General features: G+C 40.5%; 1 protein-coding gene across 6 annotated transcripts in view; it reads right to left on the reverse strand.

Moving 5' to 3' along the window:
* Positions 1-16,962, reverse strand: part of LOC113211895 (ubiquitin carboxyl-terminal hydrolase puf) — a 129,283-nt gene that overhangs the window by 95,626 nt on the left and 16,695 nt on the right. For 2 of the 6 annotated variants that reach the window (XM_052277343.1, XM_052277341.1), the window contains exons 14-44: positions 16,878-16,922; positions 16,394-16,541; positions 16,019-16,317; positions 15,664-15,930; positions 13,522-15,574; positions 13,343-13,451; positions 13,049-13,260; positions 12,801-12,969; positions 12,490-12,716; positions 12,199-12,402; positions 11,949-12,121; positions 11,696-11,862; positions 11,486-11,603; positions 11,218-11,401; positions 10,815-11,110; positions 10,478-10,604; positions 10,195-10,382; positions 9,810-10,095; positions 9,390-9,719; positions 9,021-9,273; positions 8,668-8,933; positions 8,391-8,581; positions 8,125-8,302; positions 7,873-7,992; positions 7,632-7,748; positions 7,270-7,552; positions 6,957-7,189; positions 6,675-6,878; positions 6,427-6,564; positions 6,063-6,339; positions 2,512-5,984 (exon numbers count right to left, since the gene is read on the reverse strand). In XM_052277343.1, the coding sequence (XP_052133303.1) occupies positions 5,725-5,984; positions 6,063-6,339; positions 6,427-6,564; positions 6,675-6,878; positions 6,957-7,189; positions 7,270-7,552; positions 7,632-7,748; positions 7,873-7,992; positions 8,125-8,302; positions 8,391-8,581; positions 8,668-8,933; positions 9,021-9,273; positions 9,390-9,719; positions 9,810-10,095; positions 10,195-10,382; positions 10,478-10,604; positions 10,815-11,110; positions 11,218-11,401; positions 11,486-11,603; positions 11,696-11,862; positions 11,949-12,121; positions 12,199-12,402; positions 12,490-12,716; positions 12,801-12,969; positions 13,049-13,260; positions 13,343-13,451; positions 13,522-15,574; positions 15,664-15,930; positions 16,019-16,317; positions 16,394-16,541; positions 16,878-16,922 (8,122 nt within the window). In that variant the 3' untranslated portion in view covers positions 2,512-5,724. Of the gene's footprint in view, positions 1-2,022; positions 2,284-2,511; positions 5,985-6,062; positions 6,340-6,426; positions 6,565-6,674; positions 6,879-6,956; positions 7,190-7,269; positions 7,553-7,631; positions 7,749-7,872; positions 7,993-8,124; positions 8,303-8,390; positions 8,582-8,667; positions 8,934-9,020; positions 9,274-9,389; positions 9,720-9,809; positions 10,096-10,194; positions 10,383-10,477; positions 10,605-10,814; positions 11,111-11,217; positions 11,402-11,485; positions 11,604-11,695; positions 11,863-11,948; positions 12,122-12,198; positions 12,403-12,489; positions 12,717-12,800; positions 12,970-13,048; positions 13,261-13,342; positions 13,452-13,521; positions 15,575-15,663; positions 15,931-16,018; positions 16,318-16,393; positions 16,542-16,877; positions 16,923-16,962 lie in introns of those variants that run through there. The other 4 variants (XR_008012325.1, XM_052277346.1, XM_052277344.1 and 1 more) reach the window with 4 other exon arrangements.

A 16,962-nucleotide genomic window follows, 5' to 3' on the forward strand; every position in this document is an offset into this window, starting at 1 on the left:
AGCGGAGGGGCGGCGCGGCGGAAGGGGCGGTGCGATATGAAGACAAACGCCCGCACGCGACCGCCTCCTCCGAGTACCTCGAGCCCCCCGGCGGCCTCTGGCGTGCCACCACCGCCAGGGAAAAATACATAATAATGTTTGCCCAAAACGAAACGCTCGGCATCGGCCGCTCCGGCTCGGGTGGAGGCGGCGGCACGAAACGGTAGACTCCTCGCGTGGGCGAAGGGCGGGGCAGGGCGGGGCCATGGCATGCTCGGGCGGGGCAGCGGGGCAGCGCCAAGACACGTGAGAGTGGGGCGGATGCACGCGGAGTGTGATGGTAATATTTAGCCGTGCGCCGTGCGCGCGTGTAAGTGTGCACCCTCGGTACCTCCTGCGTACCGCCGGCCGCGCCGCGCTCCGCCCCACCCAGTCGCGCATCGCGTGAGGCCTAAACTTCCAAGAGCCGCCCTCTTACCTCCCAGTTGGCGCAACTAGGCTGCTCCGAAATAGACGGCGCAAAATGGATGCGAGGCGTGGGTGGCTTGCGTTGTGGCTAGCTAGACGACCTTTAGATTGAGGTTCAGCGGCTCCAGGTGCGGCTCAAGGTCCGGCTCAAGGCCCATCGCTCACGACGAGGCCTGACGCCCATCTCAAAGGGAAGCCTAAGTAAACGGCTGCAACACCCACTCAGCCATCAGGACCTCCACGTTCGGGCCGGGGCCGGGCGGGGCCGGGGCTCCCTCAGGGTACTTCCCTACTTACCCCGCCCGCCCGGGCTGTGCGTCGCCGCTGCTCGCTGCCGCCCTGTCCATGGCCCTGCCGACGCGACGAGCGGCGACAAGGCCTTCGCCTACACTCGAGGCAACACACCCCCCTATCACGCCGTGCGTGGCCTCCCCGTTAAGAGGAGCCCGCCGCCCCACCCCGCCTGCACCGCTCTCTCCCCTGACGGCACTGACGGAGCGCCTCGCTGTCTGGATTCTTGCCCAAGATACGGGTCGCTCAATTTCCGTTGTTTGAGTTGGCAGAGAGCTGCAGAGCGCGGCATGCGAGAATGCCATCAATCTAATCACGGGCGCCGAGAGAAGAGGGAGGGGAAGGGTGGTACCGGCCCGCGGGGCATTGAGACGTGTACTTACAAGCCGAGCTGGGTCGGTATATCCCTGGGCGAGTGCGCGGGCGGCAGAGAGGACGTAAGACCGTGAAAGGGTCCGACAAGGCCCTCTCTGGCAGTCGCAAGGTACAGACCCGGCAAAGGCCACTTGGTGGTGGTCGCGTGGGCTGGGCTGGCAGCTAAACGGCCTGACCTGCGCGGACACTCGAGCAACAAGTCCGGGCGGGGCTGGCGGGGGCGGGGTGACACATTACCCCGGCGGCAGACCGACTGCCTCGCCCCGCCCCGCCCGCAGCCGTCCGGCACGCAGTAGCTAGCGCAGCGCCCCACGCAGAACAAACCAAATTGTCGGTAATCACGGTGATCGTGCCGCGGCCCGGCCGGGGAGGCTGACCCAACAGGAGAGGGGTTTCATGGGAAGGGGATTTAATTTGGGCCGGGGAACGAACACGGCTGATAAGCATCGGAGTACTGTTTGGCAGGAAGTGCGCAGAGGCCCCATTCCGCCCCACCTCGGCCTCGGCCGGCCTCGTCCCGCACCGTGCACGCGCTGGCCACCGCGGCCCAGCCTCATGTCTTCCCTTGGCTGATATAGTTGTTTCACGAAATTCTGACACACCGACACGCAAAGGAATGGGAGACAATCGCCCCCTCCTTCTTTGATGACGTCCTAAGCAATATGGTTACACTCATTATAAGGGTCGGATCCCTGGGCTTGCCAAGCCATACTGCACACCTCCCCGCCAGAGACGCGAAGGCGTTGGCTGTTGGCAGCTGTACCACTGGGCCCGGCATGACGCTTAACAACGAGTCCTGGAGTCCAAAGGCGTCCAAAGGCCTGCCGATGTGTCAGAATTTCGTGAACCAACTATGCCTGATACGCGATTGAGCCCCATGCGGTATCCAAGAAAGATATTACTACTTACTTCTAGTCCATCCTGCCTGGACCTCCCCAGCAGGGACAGCGCGCCACGGCCATGTATGTGGAAACGGTGGACGATAGAGGTAGTTGTGTACTCCAATAATAATTGCCTGTACAGAATGTATTGCTGCCCAGACATCATCCAAACGACGCTCGAATTGAGATTAAGAGTACTCCAAGGTTCTTCTCCGCTTCATTTAGATGCACCCAGCTTTTTTCCTTGTGACTGCTCATGCCTGCTGAACCAGCAATCGGAGTCATCCTGCTGGATAGGTAAAGTAATACATAAAACACATTATCTTCTGTTTTGTAGAAAGAGCTTCTTTATTTGGGAAACTTTTGAGATCCCAATATATAGATATATTATTTACAAATGCTACAACATTAAATGCACACTACTATACAGCACAGAGAACTACAGTTTTTTTATCCAACACTATGATGGTGACCTTCCCCTTTTCATACAATTAAGTTAATTATAAAACAACACAAATTCTACTTACAAAATCTAGTTTATTCCATTCCACCATTTCTTTTATAGGCAGGGTATCACAGAGGGATAAGGTAAGGGGAAAATGCAATACAGTCAATACAATGTACTTTATGTTCTACACACAATAACTACATCTATGAATCAAATAGAATGATAGTACAAAAAAAAACTGTCTGGAATGCACACATGAGTGGCCCCATTTGTTCAGACACCATGGCACATATACATTGACACACAAAGCATAATTTATAACAGCATAATTTGAAGAGTTGTATTTACAGAAATGAGGCGTGGAACAGGAGAACACTTTACATGGCATATTTAATTATTCAAGAGAATTATCTCTCAGAAGAACAGCAGGTTTGAGAAGCCTGTTGCACATACTTTTATAGAACTTATGTGATGCAAAAAATATACACAAGTTTAATTGCTAAGATTGATAAAACAACCAAAATGTTTCAAAATCATTGGATGTAAAACTTTCACAATGTTCTCTTGATAAAAGCAAATGAGTGACTGCACATACAAATCATCTGGATCAATTTTTTTATGAAGGAAAGGGTTAGAACCAGTCAATAATTGAGGGATAAAACAATGCAAAGTTATTGGCAAACCAAAAGAAGCAGCAAAAGGGGATGACTCCTTTCCCCAGTCAGCAGAAAAACACATCACAAATATTTGTCATATGTTATCCAAGAATTTATGAACATGGATGCACCAATTAAATGGAAACATTCACTTTGCAACATAAAGACTAGAGAAAATATAAGATTTCTTTTTGTGAATGTAGTTTATGAGCGAGGCCCCTGCCATTGGCTAACACCCAAATAACCACAAACAAAATGGCGAATTCTAGTAACCAGAAAATAACAAATTTATTATCTAAGTGAAACTGAAAAGGAATTGGCCTGTGACTGCTGAGCAATTGAGTGAAATACACATTCACAGTCTTAATTTTTGTACCATACCAAATGCAGTCCTTTTCATCAATGAAGAAATGGATGTAATTATCCATAAAGACAAGCCATAGGCTCAAAAGCTATAAGCAGAAATGTATACAGCACAGGTAAGCACAATAAATTGACACTTTGAATGAGTTATGATTTCTCTTTTTTAACAAATAGATGTAGACAAAGGGTATACAAACAAGATAACATTTAAGCTTTTCCCTAAATAAGTGATATGTACAGTTTTATTATAAAACTAAACCAATAAAATAGACTTTGAAATTCATCACAGAGGTCTGTAGATGGTCTATACAGTACACCAGGTCATGCTTTACAATATACAATACATACATTAAATATGGGTATAAACCTTGTGTGCTGTATAGAAAATCTGCAGAAAACTCTTTAAATTCAATCACAATGCTTGACTTTTAAGTCACTTCCTCTAAATGAAAAGTAAACTGAAGAAAAAGCAGAAGAAAAATTACAAGCCAGTCAGTCTGCAGAGTGTACAAAAAATAATAATAACAATAGAGGAAAGAAATAGATAAGAACTCAGTTTCTACAGTCATAGAGGGATGACTTTCCACTTAGAAGTTGTTTTCACATTGCCTGTAGTGGAAAAAAGGGTCTGAATTAAAAAGATGCACATATTAAGTTGAAATTGGCCAAACAAAAAATAATACGAAAACAAACAAAAGATATCAAAAAGGAAGAAAATTCATTTACACAAGAGTTTTGGAACTCTTTACTCTATGTAAAAAGATAATTATTAAATTCCTCAGGACCAATAGAAAGCCTGTGTGAATTTGAACCAAAAATACATTGTTGTGTAGCAATAACACAATAACTTCTCATTTCTTCCTCTTTCTATCTAAAATGAATTCTTGTTTGAGCATTAAATAATTAATTAGATTAAATCACTAACACACATCAGATATCATGACAGGTGATAAACCTGTGCCATTACTAACAGATTTGAAAGATTGTAAAGAATTAGCAGTTAGAATATGATAAAATGGGTATAGGATTACAGTAACAATGAATGGTAAGAAAATACCAGCTAAGGAAAAATTGATACTGCATCATGACCAGACCAAGCCAAGAATATGCACAAACACAACATACCTAAAATGCACCCAAACAACCATCATTAGTTAGAAGTAGTTTCATCATCTGTATCTTAATTCATCATTGCTTATAATAGAGTATTGGGAAAAGTTTGTTTCTAAAATCAACAATAAAATAGTACACAATAACATTGAAAGAATAATTAGATCAGAAACAATGAAGTTTCCAGAAAATACAGATAAAATTTCACAAAACAGTTTGTAGTAAAAAAGAAACATAATTGTCAGAAGCACAGAACTCAAGCCAATGATCAGCAAACCACTGTATCATCCTAGTTTACAGATGAATTTAAAAACAAAAAAAAGGGGGGTATAGAATGATGGCAAAGTTATACAAGCATGGATTTTAGCCATGAAACCACATAATGCAATTCCCTTATTCTTTGGTCTCATCTACTTAATTCGCCAAGACACCAAAACTTTTCTTTGTTGAACTTGTAAGAAAAGCAAGTGATGATAAATGGCAATTAGAAATGATGCACAAAAGTGGACACTGAACAAAAAAGTGCTAAATATTTACAAAACTTTTAAACGTTATGCTCTTTCAGCACAAGAAGTTAGATATTCACAGTGCAAAGCAGTGGCTCCAGCCCCAGCCACTACTGAAAGTTTTAGATATTTACTTTAAGACTGAATGTCACTGAGATTTGCGTCTTTCAAAAAACATTAGAAAATTCTCTAAAACTTGGCTTGAACATATAAAAATCTAAAACTAGCCTGATACGAAACAAATTAACAATTAGATCACAAAATTTATTTTTTCATATTTTTTCACCCACAACTTGTTAGAGCACTATAGACAACATATACAAATATGGACAAATATGCACAATAAACATGAAATAAATTACAAACAAGTTAATCTTAGGACTGAAAAATGTATCGTTCTTTTAATTGAATAACAAGCAACAAACTCTACAACCACATTACTAGGTGGAATTCGATAGTCATAACAATAACAGAACCCCATGGTAGTTAGTTGCCCTTCCATTTTCATGCCACAACTTAAGTCTACAAAGAGTCACAAAGTCTTAATTTTAACAAATGTACCTACGGTTATCACATTCAACCAGAACAATCAACCAACACTTAGATAGAAAATCACTCAAAATAACAACATAACTTGCAATCAAGCATCAGGTTTTTGTCTTTGTCTCAAGCATGCCCAAGATTTCACGTACAGTCATTTCTAGCTGTTCTAACCAAAATAAGGGTGTCTTTTCCTTTGCCCCTTCCACTGAACCACCAGCACCACAACTACTGCTGCTAGAACTCTCACAATTGGTGAGAGGTTCTTTACTACTGGTAGGGTCAGCACTTACATCCTTTTCACTTTCTTCCGCTTTTTCAGGGGATTCTTCACCACCACTTATCTTCCTTCTCTTTGATGGGGGATCTGAAAATTACAGTTTGGGTAAGTGACTGCCTGAACACAACAGAAGGTAAATCAATCTTTTAAAGTATTCCCACTTACCACCAGTTTTATTATTATCGTCCGTAGAAACAGACTCCTTGGCAGACATAATTTTTTTAAGAAGAAGTGAGAGAGTAGTTGTCAAAGGAGCAGATTGAGATGCATTTGTGTTTGGGGGCTGAGGAGCAACACGCTGAACCAATAATAATGCACGCAAGTCACCGTTTAACCTAGCTGCATCCGACACTACGTCCACATTGCCCACCAATTCATGTAACTTTCCTGGAATGCTTTGAAGAACTCGAAGGGTTTGATCATTTAGCACCTGCTTGCAAACCTGAGATGAGAAAAATATAACAATGTCATTATGGATAACAGGTCTAGATAGATAGATAGACGAAAAGAGTGCTAAAAATGTCCCTACCTTGGGAAAGTAAGTGGATAAGAAGTTAAAAATAACAGGAATGTTAAGAGAACTTCTCTCATCCAAGAGGACAGCTTCAACATAATCCACAAAGTAGTTTGAATTTACAAGTTTAACAATATATTTGCGGTCCACATTCTGCAAAAAAACATATCAATGTAGCAAAAGGACAAACATGTAAAAAAGGAGCTACATCAAAATAGTTTGCTCACAACTTAAGCTAAAGAGTAACAATAAAAAATTCTTACTTGAGAATGATATATGTCAAGCCACAGTTTGGGAAAGCGTGTAAAGTGTAGAGGAACAGCTTCAAACCCAACCATAGCACTGAGAATGACTAACTGATCGGTCATGCATCCTGATGCAACAGCTATACGGCATAATGTGTCCAGAAAATCATGATATGGTCCAAAATAATCTTCCAATGCCTGATCATAAGTAGGATCCATACCCTAAAACACAAGATAAAGATATAGAACCAAACATCTAAATTAAAGTACAAAAACATAGAAAATGACCCAACAGCAGACCTTTGCAGGTTCCAATTGATTGTGTGGCACCGACATCTGTACCATTGGTCGAACTGGACGAGAGGAGGCCTTCATGCCCAACGTGGCCTGTTTGCCACCACTACGAGGAAAGAAGGGTCCCATGGGTACAGGGTTATGATTTTCTTGGACAGCTGTATGACAATGAAGAAGTAAAGGAGCAACTACTTGTGTCACTTCATTTGGTATGAGTGCTGCCATCTGAGCCAATAAATCTAGAAAGAGAAAAAACAATGTTTGATTTTTTTTTAAAGTCAGTGACACAAACATTATAGAGGGTCAAAAAAAGACAAACCTAAGCTTAGTTTTCGCATTTCATCAGAGTTGTATGAATTCAAAAGTGTGGCAAGTTTACGCAACATGTCCATCCATTCTTTACAACTTAAAATGAGCTGAGCAGGAGATTGAGTATCCACTTCTTGGTCACTTCTGCCAGCAGCTACTTGATCCAGTCTTTGATCTCGAGACATTTGAAGACACTTCAGTAGTTCAAGAAGAGCAGTCAACAGTTCTAACAAATCACCTGACACATGACAAGCTGTAGCCTCATGGTACATCACATGGAGTGTGTGAAAAGCCTAGAAAATATGATTAGTTTTAATTAGATTGGCCACATTCAATTTGAAGTCTTAGAAAGTATTTAAAATATTAAGCTACCTCAAAGAACATCTGAAGTCCACCATTGTGGATGATAGTCAGCCGGTCTTCATCATTCTCAACAAGTATTTTATAAGCTTGAATGAGAGTGGCCCACATTGATCGTCCATCTAATATCTGTGAAAAAGAACAAAGGTATAGAAAAGCTGCAGTTCTAAATTTCATTGATTATTCATTCATTGGCAGGTATGTGAATGCTATGGTATGGAATAGATAGGGAAATAAATACAGCACTACTAACCTGCAAGTAAAGCTGCATTGTATGTTTACGGAATGTATTGATTTCATGGATGTCTTGTTCTGTGCTATCAGCATGTTTCATGACAAAGAGTTCCATCAGCTTAAAAAGTTCTTCAACAGCCTGGAACCAAGCATATATTGATAAGAAACTATAAGCTAAGGTCTGACTTAATAACACACATTAAGATACCAAAAGGAAATTACAACAGAACCAGGCATTAGTGTTCAATTAAAGATGAATACAATAACATACCAAGGTGTACTGAGTTGGGTGTGGTGTGATATTCTTCAGAGCCCAATTCACATTTTGATGAGCTGCTAACTGACGAGTGAATGATCGTGATTGTAAGCAACATAGTTTTAAAAGACCATAATAGGCTGGTAACATAGTACGGTTGAATAAAACCACTTCCTGATCATCATGGTCAGCTCTAACAAAATAAGATAAAAATTAACCATCTGATTTCATTTTGAATAAAATACAGACAAACAAAAAGAACATGAGTAAAAATAACTTACAAAATGTAGTTGAAGGCAATGTTTTTTAAGATTGAAGGATTGTTTAAAATAGACTGAACATTTTCCGGACATCCTTCACATACGTGATGCCAAAAGAGTAACAATGCTTGTTTGTTGTGGTGTATTGGGACAGCTGGCTCGGAAAGTTTGGGGTGGAATAAGTTCCACAAATCCATAAAATATGGTTGTAGCTAAAATGAAAACAACATGCAGCTTAGATAGAAACAAAACAAACTGATTATCATATCAATAGTTTAACATGTTGCACTTGGCTTACCATGAGTTTTTCAGTGTTGGTCATACAACAGTATGAGAGCAATGAGAAATATGCAGTCAATTTATTAGTCCCATGAGTTCCCACATCAGCATAATGCCGACTAGGTTTCAGGAGACGGTATAAAACACTAGTAACTTTGTGTAAAACAGCCAAGGCTTCAGGAGAATTTATGATTTCTTTGTAATGGCTGGGCATGGGACGTGCTGTGCGAAATCCTTGACGGAAAGTTTGGCTTGGAATTAATGATGCCAACAGATAAGCAGCAGCTAAGATACAAAAAAATTAATTTACATTAGATTATATGGTGGTGAAAATACACAAATCAAAATTCCATCAGTAGAATCTAAACTTACCAGAGCGGACCCGCTGGTTGTTATGACCAACAAGAAAATGTTCTACCCAAGTGTCTAAGCCCTGCAAGACCCACGTGTGCACAAGTTTATTACGAGGAACTTGGGCAGAGAGCCACTCAAGGGTAGCCTGAGGACAATACTCTGCTACATCCCAAATACGAGCCAAGACTAACTGTGAGAAGCATGGTAATCCACTAGGTGTACCACTTGTTTCTACCAATAATGTTAGTATTTTGAAAAATGGCTGACAAATCTGAAATTATGTTTACAAGTTAGAACATTGACTATCCACAGGTAAAATACATAGATCCTAGGTAAGTACCCTGGTAGATTAGCAATAAAATCTGAAACAAAGAGATACCCACTTACCTCTGAGTGCTTCATTATTGCTTGGAAAATCATACCCACAATGTGTTGGGCCAGTCTGTCATTCCAACGGCACAATGAATGGACAAGATTTTTTGTTTGTTGGAGGTTGATACAATCTTTAATTTGCTGATAGAGAAATGGGAATCCTTTCCCACCAGCAAAAGCATTGAAGTCGAGAGTGGACAGTTGTAAATTTCGGTCCAGCCCTCGTGATTTTTCCACCAGCATGGCGACAAGTGTAATCATTTTTTCCAAAGAAGCAGGTTTATACTTGTCCGTTGGAAGAGGAGTAACATCTTCATCATCTTCTTCCTCACTAACAACTTCCACCTAACCAGAGAAATAGATTTATAAACCATGACTGCTGAAATATACAATACTGGGAGTGTTCATCAAAACTAATAATGGAATTTTACATACATATTCATGGCTCTTCTGTCCAAGATAGAAATTAACCATAGTTGAGATGGCATGAATTGATATCAGAAATTGGCACTCTTCTTCACCCATTTTACTGAACTCAAGCAGCAAAGCAAAATATTCTGTGAGATGTTTTAAGTGGGTCTTTGCTCCATGCTCCATCAAAGAAAGGAGCATGCGAATAAACTTTGTAACACAAGACAGATAACCAATTTTATCTGGATCAATTTCTTCTGATCCGTCATCATCTGAATCCATTTTTAAGTATAAAGGAGCATGGATAGGCCTGTGGGGAAGAAAGATACGTCCATTAAATATCTACTCATCAAAAGTTCCATGTCATTAGACAGTCTATGGAAATGAATGGTGATAGATAAATACAAACCTAAGTTGGGATATGACATGTATGCTGAGTCTTTGAAACATTTGTCGAACCATCTGATTCGGACATTTTATGAGAATTTGAACAGGCCACCAGTCATTGTGAGCTACATGTTCTAAAAACCATTCACATGCAGCTTGCGATGCATTGAATTGTTTTGTGAGGAGTTCTACCCATTGAACCATGGTTGGCTGCAAAAAAAAGGAGTTAAGAGGCAAGATATGATAAAATTAACAATTACAAACATAGTAACATTGATTAGGTCTATCAAAGACTATTTTAATACCTTTTCTTTGGCATGAATAAATGTTTCTAAGAAAAAAGTTGTAGAAAGCTGAGCTGCCATTTCTGTTATGTCAGGCTGAAGGCTGAGAAGAGTTTGCGGGATGTAACCACAAATCTGCCACATAAAACTAAAACAAGGGGAAAAGTTACATTCAGGTTAAAGAAAATAAGTATGTACGTGCAAGTTTTCATCAACGCCAAGTAATCATTTTTTATCCAACCTAAGATAGTTAAAGGAGCCTGCCACCAGATAGCTATGCCTATGCTATAGGCGCTGCTCAACCAATGTCTTACTGACAACTGTAACTTAAGATAAAAGAAATGTAAATTTCACTTACTTAAAGTAATTGTGCTCAAATATATTCTTGTCCCTCAAAAAATGCATGTTATCTTGCCAGATCCAATCTTCCAACTCTTTGTTCAGTTCAAAAGATGGTGGACTTGATGTTTGTGAGGGAGGAGGGCTTTGATTGATCTGAGATGATGTTTCTGCAAAGTCAGCATCAACTTCTTTTGAGCTACATTGTTCTCCCTCAGGTGAACTACACCTTTCATAGAACAACATGTAGGCACTATTTGTTTTTTCAAAACTGAAGTCCATAAATTTGTCTGTCACTGAATCATATGTCTTACTCTGAAGTAAAGAAAAACAAATTATTCAAATTATTATAGTAACATATTCTTAAGACAATGCTGTAACATTTTTCAAATAAGAACTTGAACAAAGAATATGATTTTTACCGTCATTTCACCACCAAAGCATTCTGAAGCAAGTTGATTTGGATCAAAGGGTTTCACCTCTGCATCATTGAAGAAAAACCATTTATCTTTGTTTGGTGTAGTGCGATCTCTGATAAAGCTATAATAATGCCCACCATCAGCTGTCCCAGTGTGCACAGTGACACCAATCAGATCATAATCATAACTGTACAGAAATATTACGATTATGATAGGTTGAGTGAAGCATTTCAACAAAAACAAAGACTGAACACAACATTCAACTACTCACCGTTCATTGAACTCTTCTGCATCGGAAGCGCAATCTTCTGCCTTTTCAGTTACATCAGGCTGCAGGACTTCACTAGCAGCTAATTCTATTTTTCGCTGTTTAGCCCTTTTTTTCTCTTCTTGATAAAAAAACATTCCAAAAATAAGGTAACTAACTTGGATAAAAACCAAAACCAGTATTGCAAAGCATATAGAGCTCAAAACAACTTACCTTGATATCTATGAGGCATTAGTTTCTGTTCAACATAACCAGACATATCTAGTCTCATTGGAAATGAAAAATGTGTATTGACTTTTTCTTTGAGCATCGTCACCATGTTGAAAGTGTATCTCATGGTGTTGAAGCAAAGGATATGGGGAAGTTTCTTAAAGCAGGCCCTGATAGAGAATATCCAAAGTTAGTACATCAATCATTGAGTAAACTTTTCAATTCATAAATTATCATGAATTTCGTAAATTATCACCTTTTTTCTGCACGGACTTTCTTTCCACACTGAGAACAAGTATACATGTTATCCCCTTCAAGAGTATCTTTTACAGTAACTTCATCAAGAGATTCATAGAGATTACGCATATCAGCCACCTGACACCTTACAGTGTAGAATTCCTCTAGAGTTCTGCTCACATGATCACAGTCCTACAAAGAGTGTAATAAAAGATGAGATTTGCAAGATTCTAGTACATATGTAATATTTTTCACAATTTAATACTAACCAAAGATACAACATTGTTGCTGATGACACCACCAAAGAGGGACTTTACTAGTTTCTTGAGTTCAGGAGTCATTTCTTCAAGCTTTGAAACTAAATCAATGAAAAACTCAGCCATGTCCTTCTGTTCACCAGTGTTGAGTGGTTGGTGATCCATAGTGTATACCTTACAAAAGCTTCGTGGATTGTACGCTTTGCGCTCACTTTCCTGTTTTGGATAAAATAAATGTTAAAGATTAGAAACACAATACCATTCTATTTTGAGTAAAAAACTGTGTCAAGGTAGAAAACTTGCCAAGAGATATGCAAACATGCGCTGCAATTCACGAAGAGTCTGCTCATGTTTGCTGTCTGTTGGTACGGCACCAAGAATAGAAGTCCTGGCTTGAGGCATCATATATAGATGTTGCATGCATGAGGCCATATAGCATGTAGCTCCAAGATTAGTGAGCCCAACATAACCACAGTCAGACCGACCATCTTCATGAGGCCAGTAATCCCAAGGATATGGTGAGTGGGGGCCTGAAAGAAGTCAGAGATCAATAATCACATGTGGCATTGAACAATAAAACATGGATTAGAATTCATCTTAGATAAGAAAGTTACCTGGTTTGTGTTGCTCAAGAAGTTTTTCATGTAAAATGCGGTAATTGTCAGGTGAACCACGTACAAGTTCCACAAGGAGATCATAAGCAGCTGAGCGAGATGCTTGCGACTTACATTTAGGCACATATCTTTTTCTTGGATTTGGTAAAGCAAAGAGAAATTCAAAAACCTGTTGAGGAAAGCGTAATTGAAAATCATAATTTCTACAACAATTTTAAACCAAATCTTTAAGAAGAAAGCTACTTTACCTCAGACAAAAATTCTTGTCCCTCTTTGCTTGAGGACAAAGGTGGTCTGTGCTTAAAGGTCACAGTAGCTAGATTAAGCAGACCCACCAAACCGTCATCTTCTATAGTATTATGTCTAGTTTCAAGGAAATCTCGCCTCAGCACTGCCAGGACTAACTGTCTGGCTAATTTATCGATACCAAGTATGCAATTATTCGGATCTTCAATGCTCTCTGAAGGAAAGGAAAAAGTATTAATGGTAATTCAAAAAATAATAAAAAGAGAAACACTAAATTCACAAAAACAAGTACATACCTCGCACAAATTCATCAGGTAGACTATCAACAAGCCGGCACATGAGCCAAAAATAATCTCGGCAAGCTGGACCATATGGTTCTTTTCCATCTTCTGTATGATGGAGATTCTAAAAACACAGAATAGTGAGTTAGAGATAGTACATGGCAGCAATCCTCAATTGAAATTCGATTACTTACTTCTAATCGAGGTGGCCGCATACTCTCTGCAATTGGCAGAAATTGTAATAACTGAGCCAGCATTGGCGCACTGATTGTTGGTGAGGGTGGATTTGCCACAGGCCCTACTGGTGTTCCTAGACAAAGCCTGTACAATGCTGTACAAACCTCTCTTCTTACAGCAGGCTCTGGATCTTCAAGGACTAGCCTTTGAAGCCAGTTGGCAAAATTACTCTGTTGAAACAATGCCTGTCTTGCTCCATCCTCCGAATGCACCCAAGACACTAACAAGGCCATTGCATAATGCACAACTTGAGCTCTTCCCCAGAAACCAGTCTTATAGTGATTTGGATCTCTAGGAAGGGAAGCTTCATGGAGGATCGTCGTTAAGCGGAGCATGACTGGATCAGTTTCCATCATTTGAAGCATTGTATCATTGAGTTTAGGCACTACTAGCTTTTCTGCACTGCTTTTCCTCATTCTACGTTGACGCTTTGAGCTACGAACACCTTCTCTCGAATCTTGAGCTTCGAGTGATCGGTCCTTTTCACTGTCCTCCGGTTGTGCCATGCCTAATTGGCACAAGAGCTTCAGCAGACAAGCTAAACAATCTTGTTGCCACTCACTGCCATCTCCCCCTGACCTTTGCAGCACACCAGACATGAAGATATCAAATAGATGTCTAAGACCACCATGTTTGACAAACACTTGGCTCCAAGACAGGCCATTAGTGCCTTTAGAACTAACTGACACATCACCATCCCCTCCGATATTGTTTAGTCTGTGACTGCTTTTTGGACCTGAATTAGATACTCCTGCAGGTCTGCTTAAACTTTCTACAATATAGAGAGAGTACATCAGCTTTTGTGGACTGCTAGGGTCAAGCAAAGTTTCAAGTGAAGGCCTATCTCCTGATTTTTCATCATCACACACTTCTCCGAATGATTCAAAACCTCGCATGAGTGTGGGACTAGTGGGCAAAAGTGTAAGTATATCCCACACTCTCCTTGACAACACTTGTGCTTTGGTGTGAGGTATCTGCTTTCCTCCTTTTACTGGTGTCTTCATACTACTCAAAGTCTGCATCAGCGTGAACAAGTGTTCAAAATATTGAGGCTGAAGAAGCAGTAATGTTGGTAAGCATTCTCTAGGTGGAGGTGGAAGAACAGAGGGAGAGTCCACTGAATCTCTCTTTTTCTGAGGTCTTGAAGCACCCATAGATATGTAAACCATTTGTTCATTTTTAAACCCCATTTCTTGCAGAGTTTTCTCATCAAAATCTGTTATGAGTTCTTGACCTTGGGTTATCATTCGGAGAGGCCCTTCGGATAACAGAGTACCTAAGGCAGGAGATGGCTGAATGGACTCCCACCATTTTGCCACTTCCGCTCGCAGATCTGCTATGAAGTCACTTGAGAGTAGTTCAAATATAACTTTTTCATTCATCCCTGCAGGCTGGACTGCAACTTTCAAAGTCTGACAACCTCTTTCCCCACTCAGAAGCTGGACATGACTTCCAACTCCTCTGCCTTCTAAGGCCCAACGACGAAGGTGGTAAGCATATCGCTTTCTGAAAGTTTCGAGATGCGTCTTTAAAAGCAAAAGAGCTCGCTGAATGCAGAGAAGGCTTGCTTCTTCAGCCAAGGCTAAATCCGTTGTCGCTGCAACTAGATGTGCCATGCACTGGGACACAAATTCACATTCTTGTTCTAGCTGTCTCCCCATATAATAACTGTTGAGGTACTGTATGGCAGCCATACTAACATCAGTATTATTAGCTCGTAGAGCTATCTTCCACAGATACTCCATACCAATAGGTTCAGAATCAAAATGTTGTGCTGCCATCCGGGCCATGTTACATAACTGCTGGTACAAACTTAAAGCTGTCATGCTTATGGTTTCAGCTGGCAATGAAGGAAGCTTCCTCAAATACAAATGTTTGAGAGACTCAGTACTGAGAGCATGTAAGTCTTTGCTTTTGGCCTGCCTGAGCAGCCATGCAAAGAGCTCATCTGAGCACTGTTCATCCGTTGCCAAACACTTCCAAAGTACATCAAGCTGATTAACTGACAGCCTAGAAACAAAATAAAAGGTGATGAATAAAAAAATCTAAAAGATAAAAGATCAGAAAGATACTCAGTGGAAAACTCAAGTTCATCTCACCTAAAATGCATGGGAGATCCATGAGGAGAAAACAGAGATGTCAGAAACTGAAGGCGGACTTGCACTTGAACTTGGTGAGAATAGAGTGTGTCTGTGTAACCTTCTTTTTGACATTGTGTAGTATAATGTTCAAGATTTGCTAAGAAATGATCCATCATATTGTGCTCTTGTTCAGCCCACATAGCAACTTGGTGTGTATCCATGTTCCTCACATGTTGAAAAGATGTCAAAAGCTTAGGTAGCATACGCAAAGATACTACCACTGACCTGTTGAATTTTATTTTTAAAAAAAATTAGAAACCTATCATGGATTAATACAAGGCTTTTCACATAACACTTCTATCACACTACTTACCAATTGTTTGCAATATTCTGTAAGCAACCTTCTATGAACTTCATTCGAATTAATCTCTCAGTGTTGAAACACAGAAGGTTCGATAAGGCTTTCTCAGCTTCTATTGCAAGACCTTCGCCCAGTTGGCCAATTTTATCATCTTGAAGTAAGTCCCAAAGTAAGGTGCTTCCTGGCTTGCAAACACACTCCATATCAAATTGAGAGCGCAATCTTTGATCCCTCGTCCCATCACGTAGACTTAGCCGATGGCAAAGCTTTGGGCTATGTTGGCTAAAGCACTGAATACCCATTTGCTGAAGCTACAGTAACAAATGTACACATTAGTAGAGACAATAAGCTTGATGAAGTCATAGGTAGCTGCAAACTATAACTCACATGATGAGCTCGAGCTGCCAATTGAGCTATTTCCTCATCACAGTTTGACTCCTCTCCCTCAAAGTCAGCAAGATTTTTCTCTGATTTGTTGCTCATTCGGGAGGAATAGCTTCCTTCAGGCTCACTAAGCAAATCATCCATCATATCCCTGTAGAACCAAATTTTATTAGTAGGAAATATATTAGATGTATTTTGTGTTAAGATAGTGGGGGTTGCAACCAAATCCATAATGTTTGACTAAAACAGCAAATTAACATATTAATAACTAGGTCTTAACAAGCAACTTATTCAACTGAAAACACATCATTCAAAAGTGAAGAAATCACACAAATCCCAGAAATCCCCTCAAACTTAACTTTGCTTTTGTGTATTACACAAAACATGAAATTTTGAACAAAAATCAATTGATGGAATAAATAACAATAATAGGTGTGGTGTGCATGCAACATACAATGCTTCACTTCAGATTGCTGCAGATACTTACAGGGGTCTAGCAGAATAGTGCCAGGTGGGCAAGCATCCAGCCAGGCTGCAGTGCAAGGACACCAACACCATAAGCATGAACCCAA

This window comes from Frankliniella occidentalis, unplaced genomic scaffold (genome assembly GCF_000697945.3).
Source record: "Frankliniella occidentalis isolate FOCC.00 unplaced genomic scaffold, Focc_3.1 Scaffold10, whole genome shotgun sequence".
Taxonomy (NCBI): domain Eukaryota; kingdom Metazoa; phylum Arthropoda; class Insecta; order Thysanoptera; family Thripidae; genus Frankliniella; species Frankliniella occidentalis.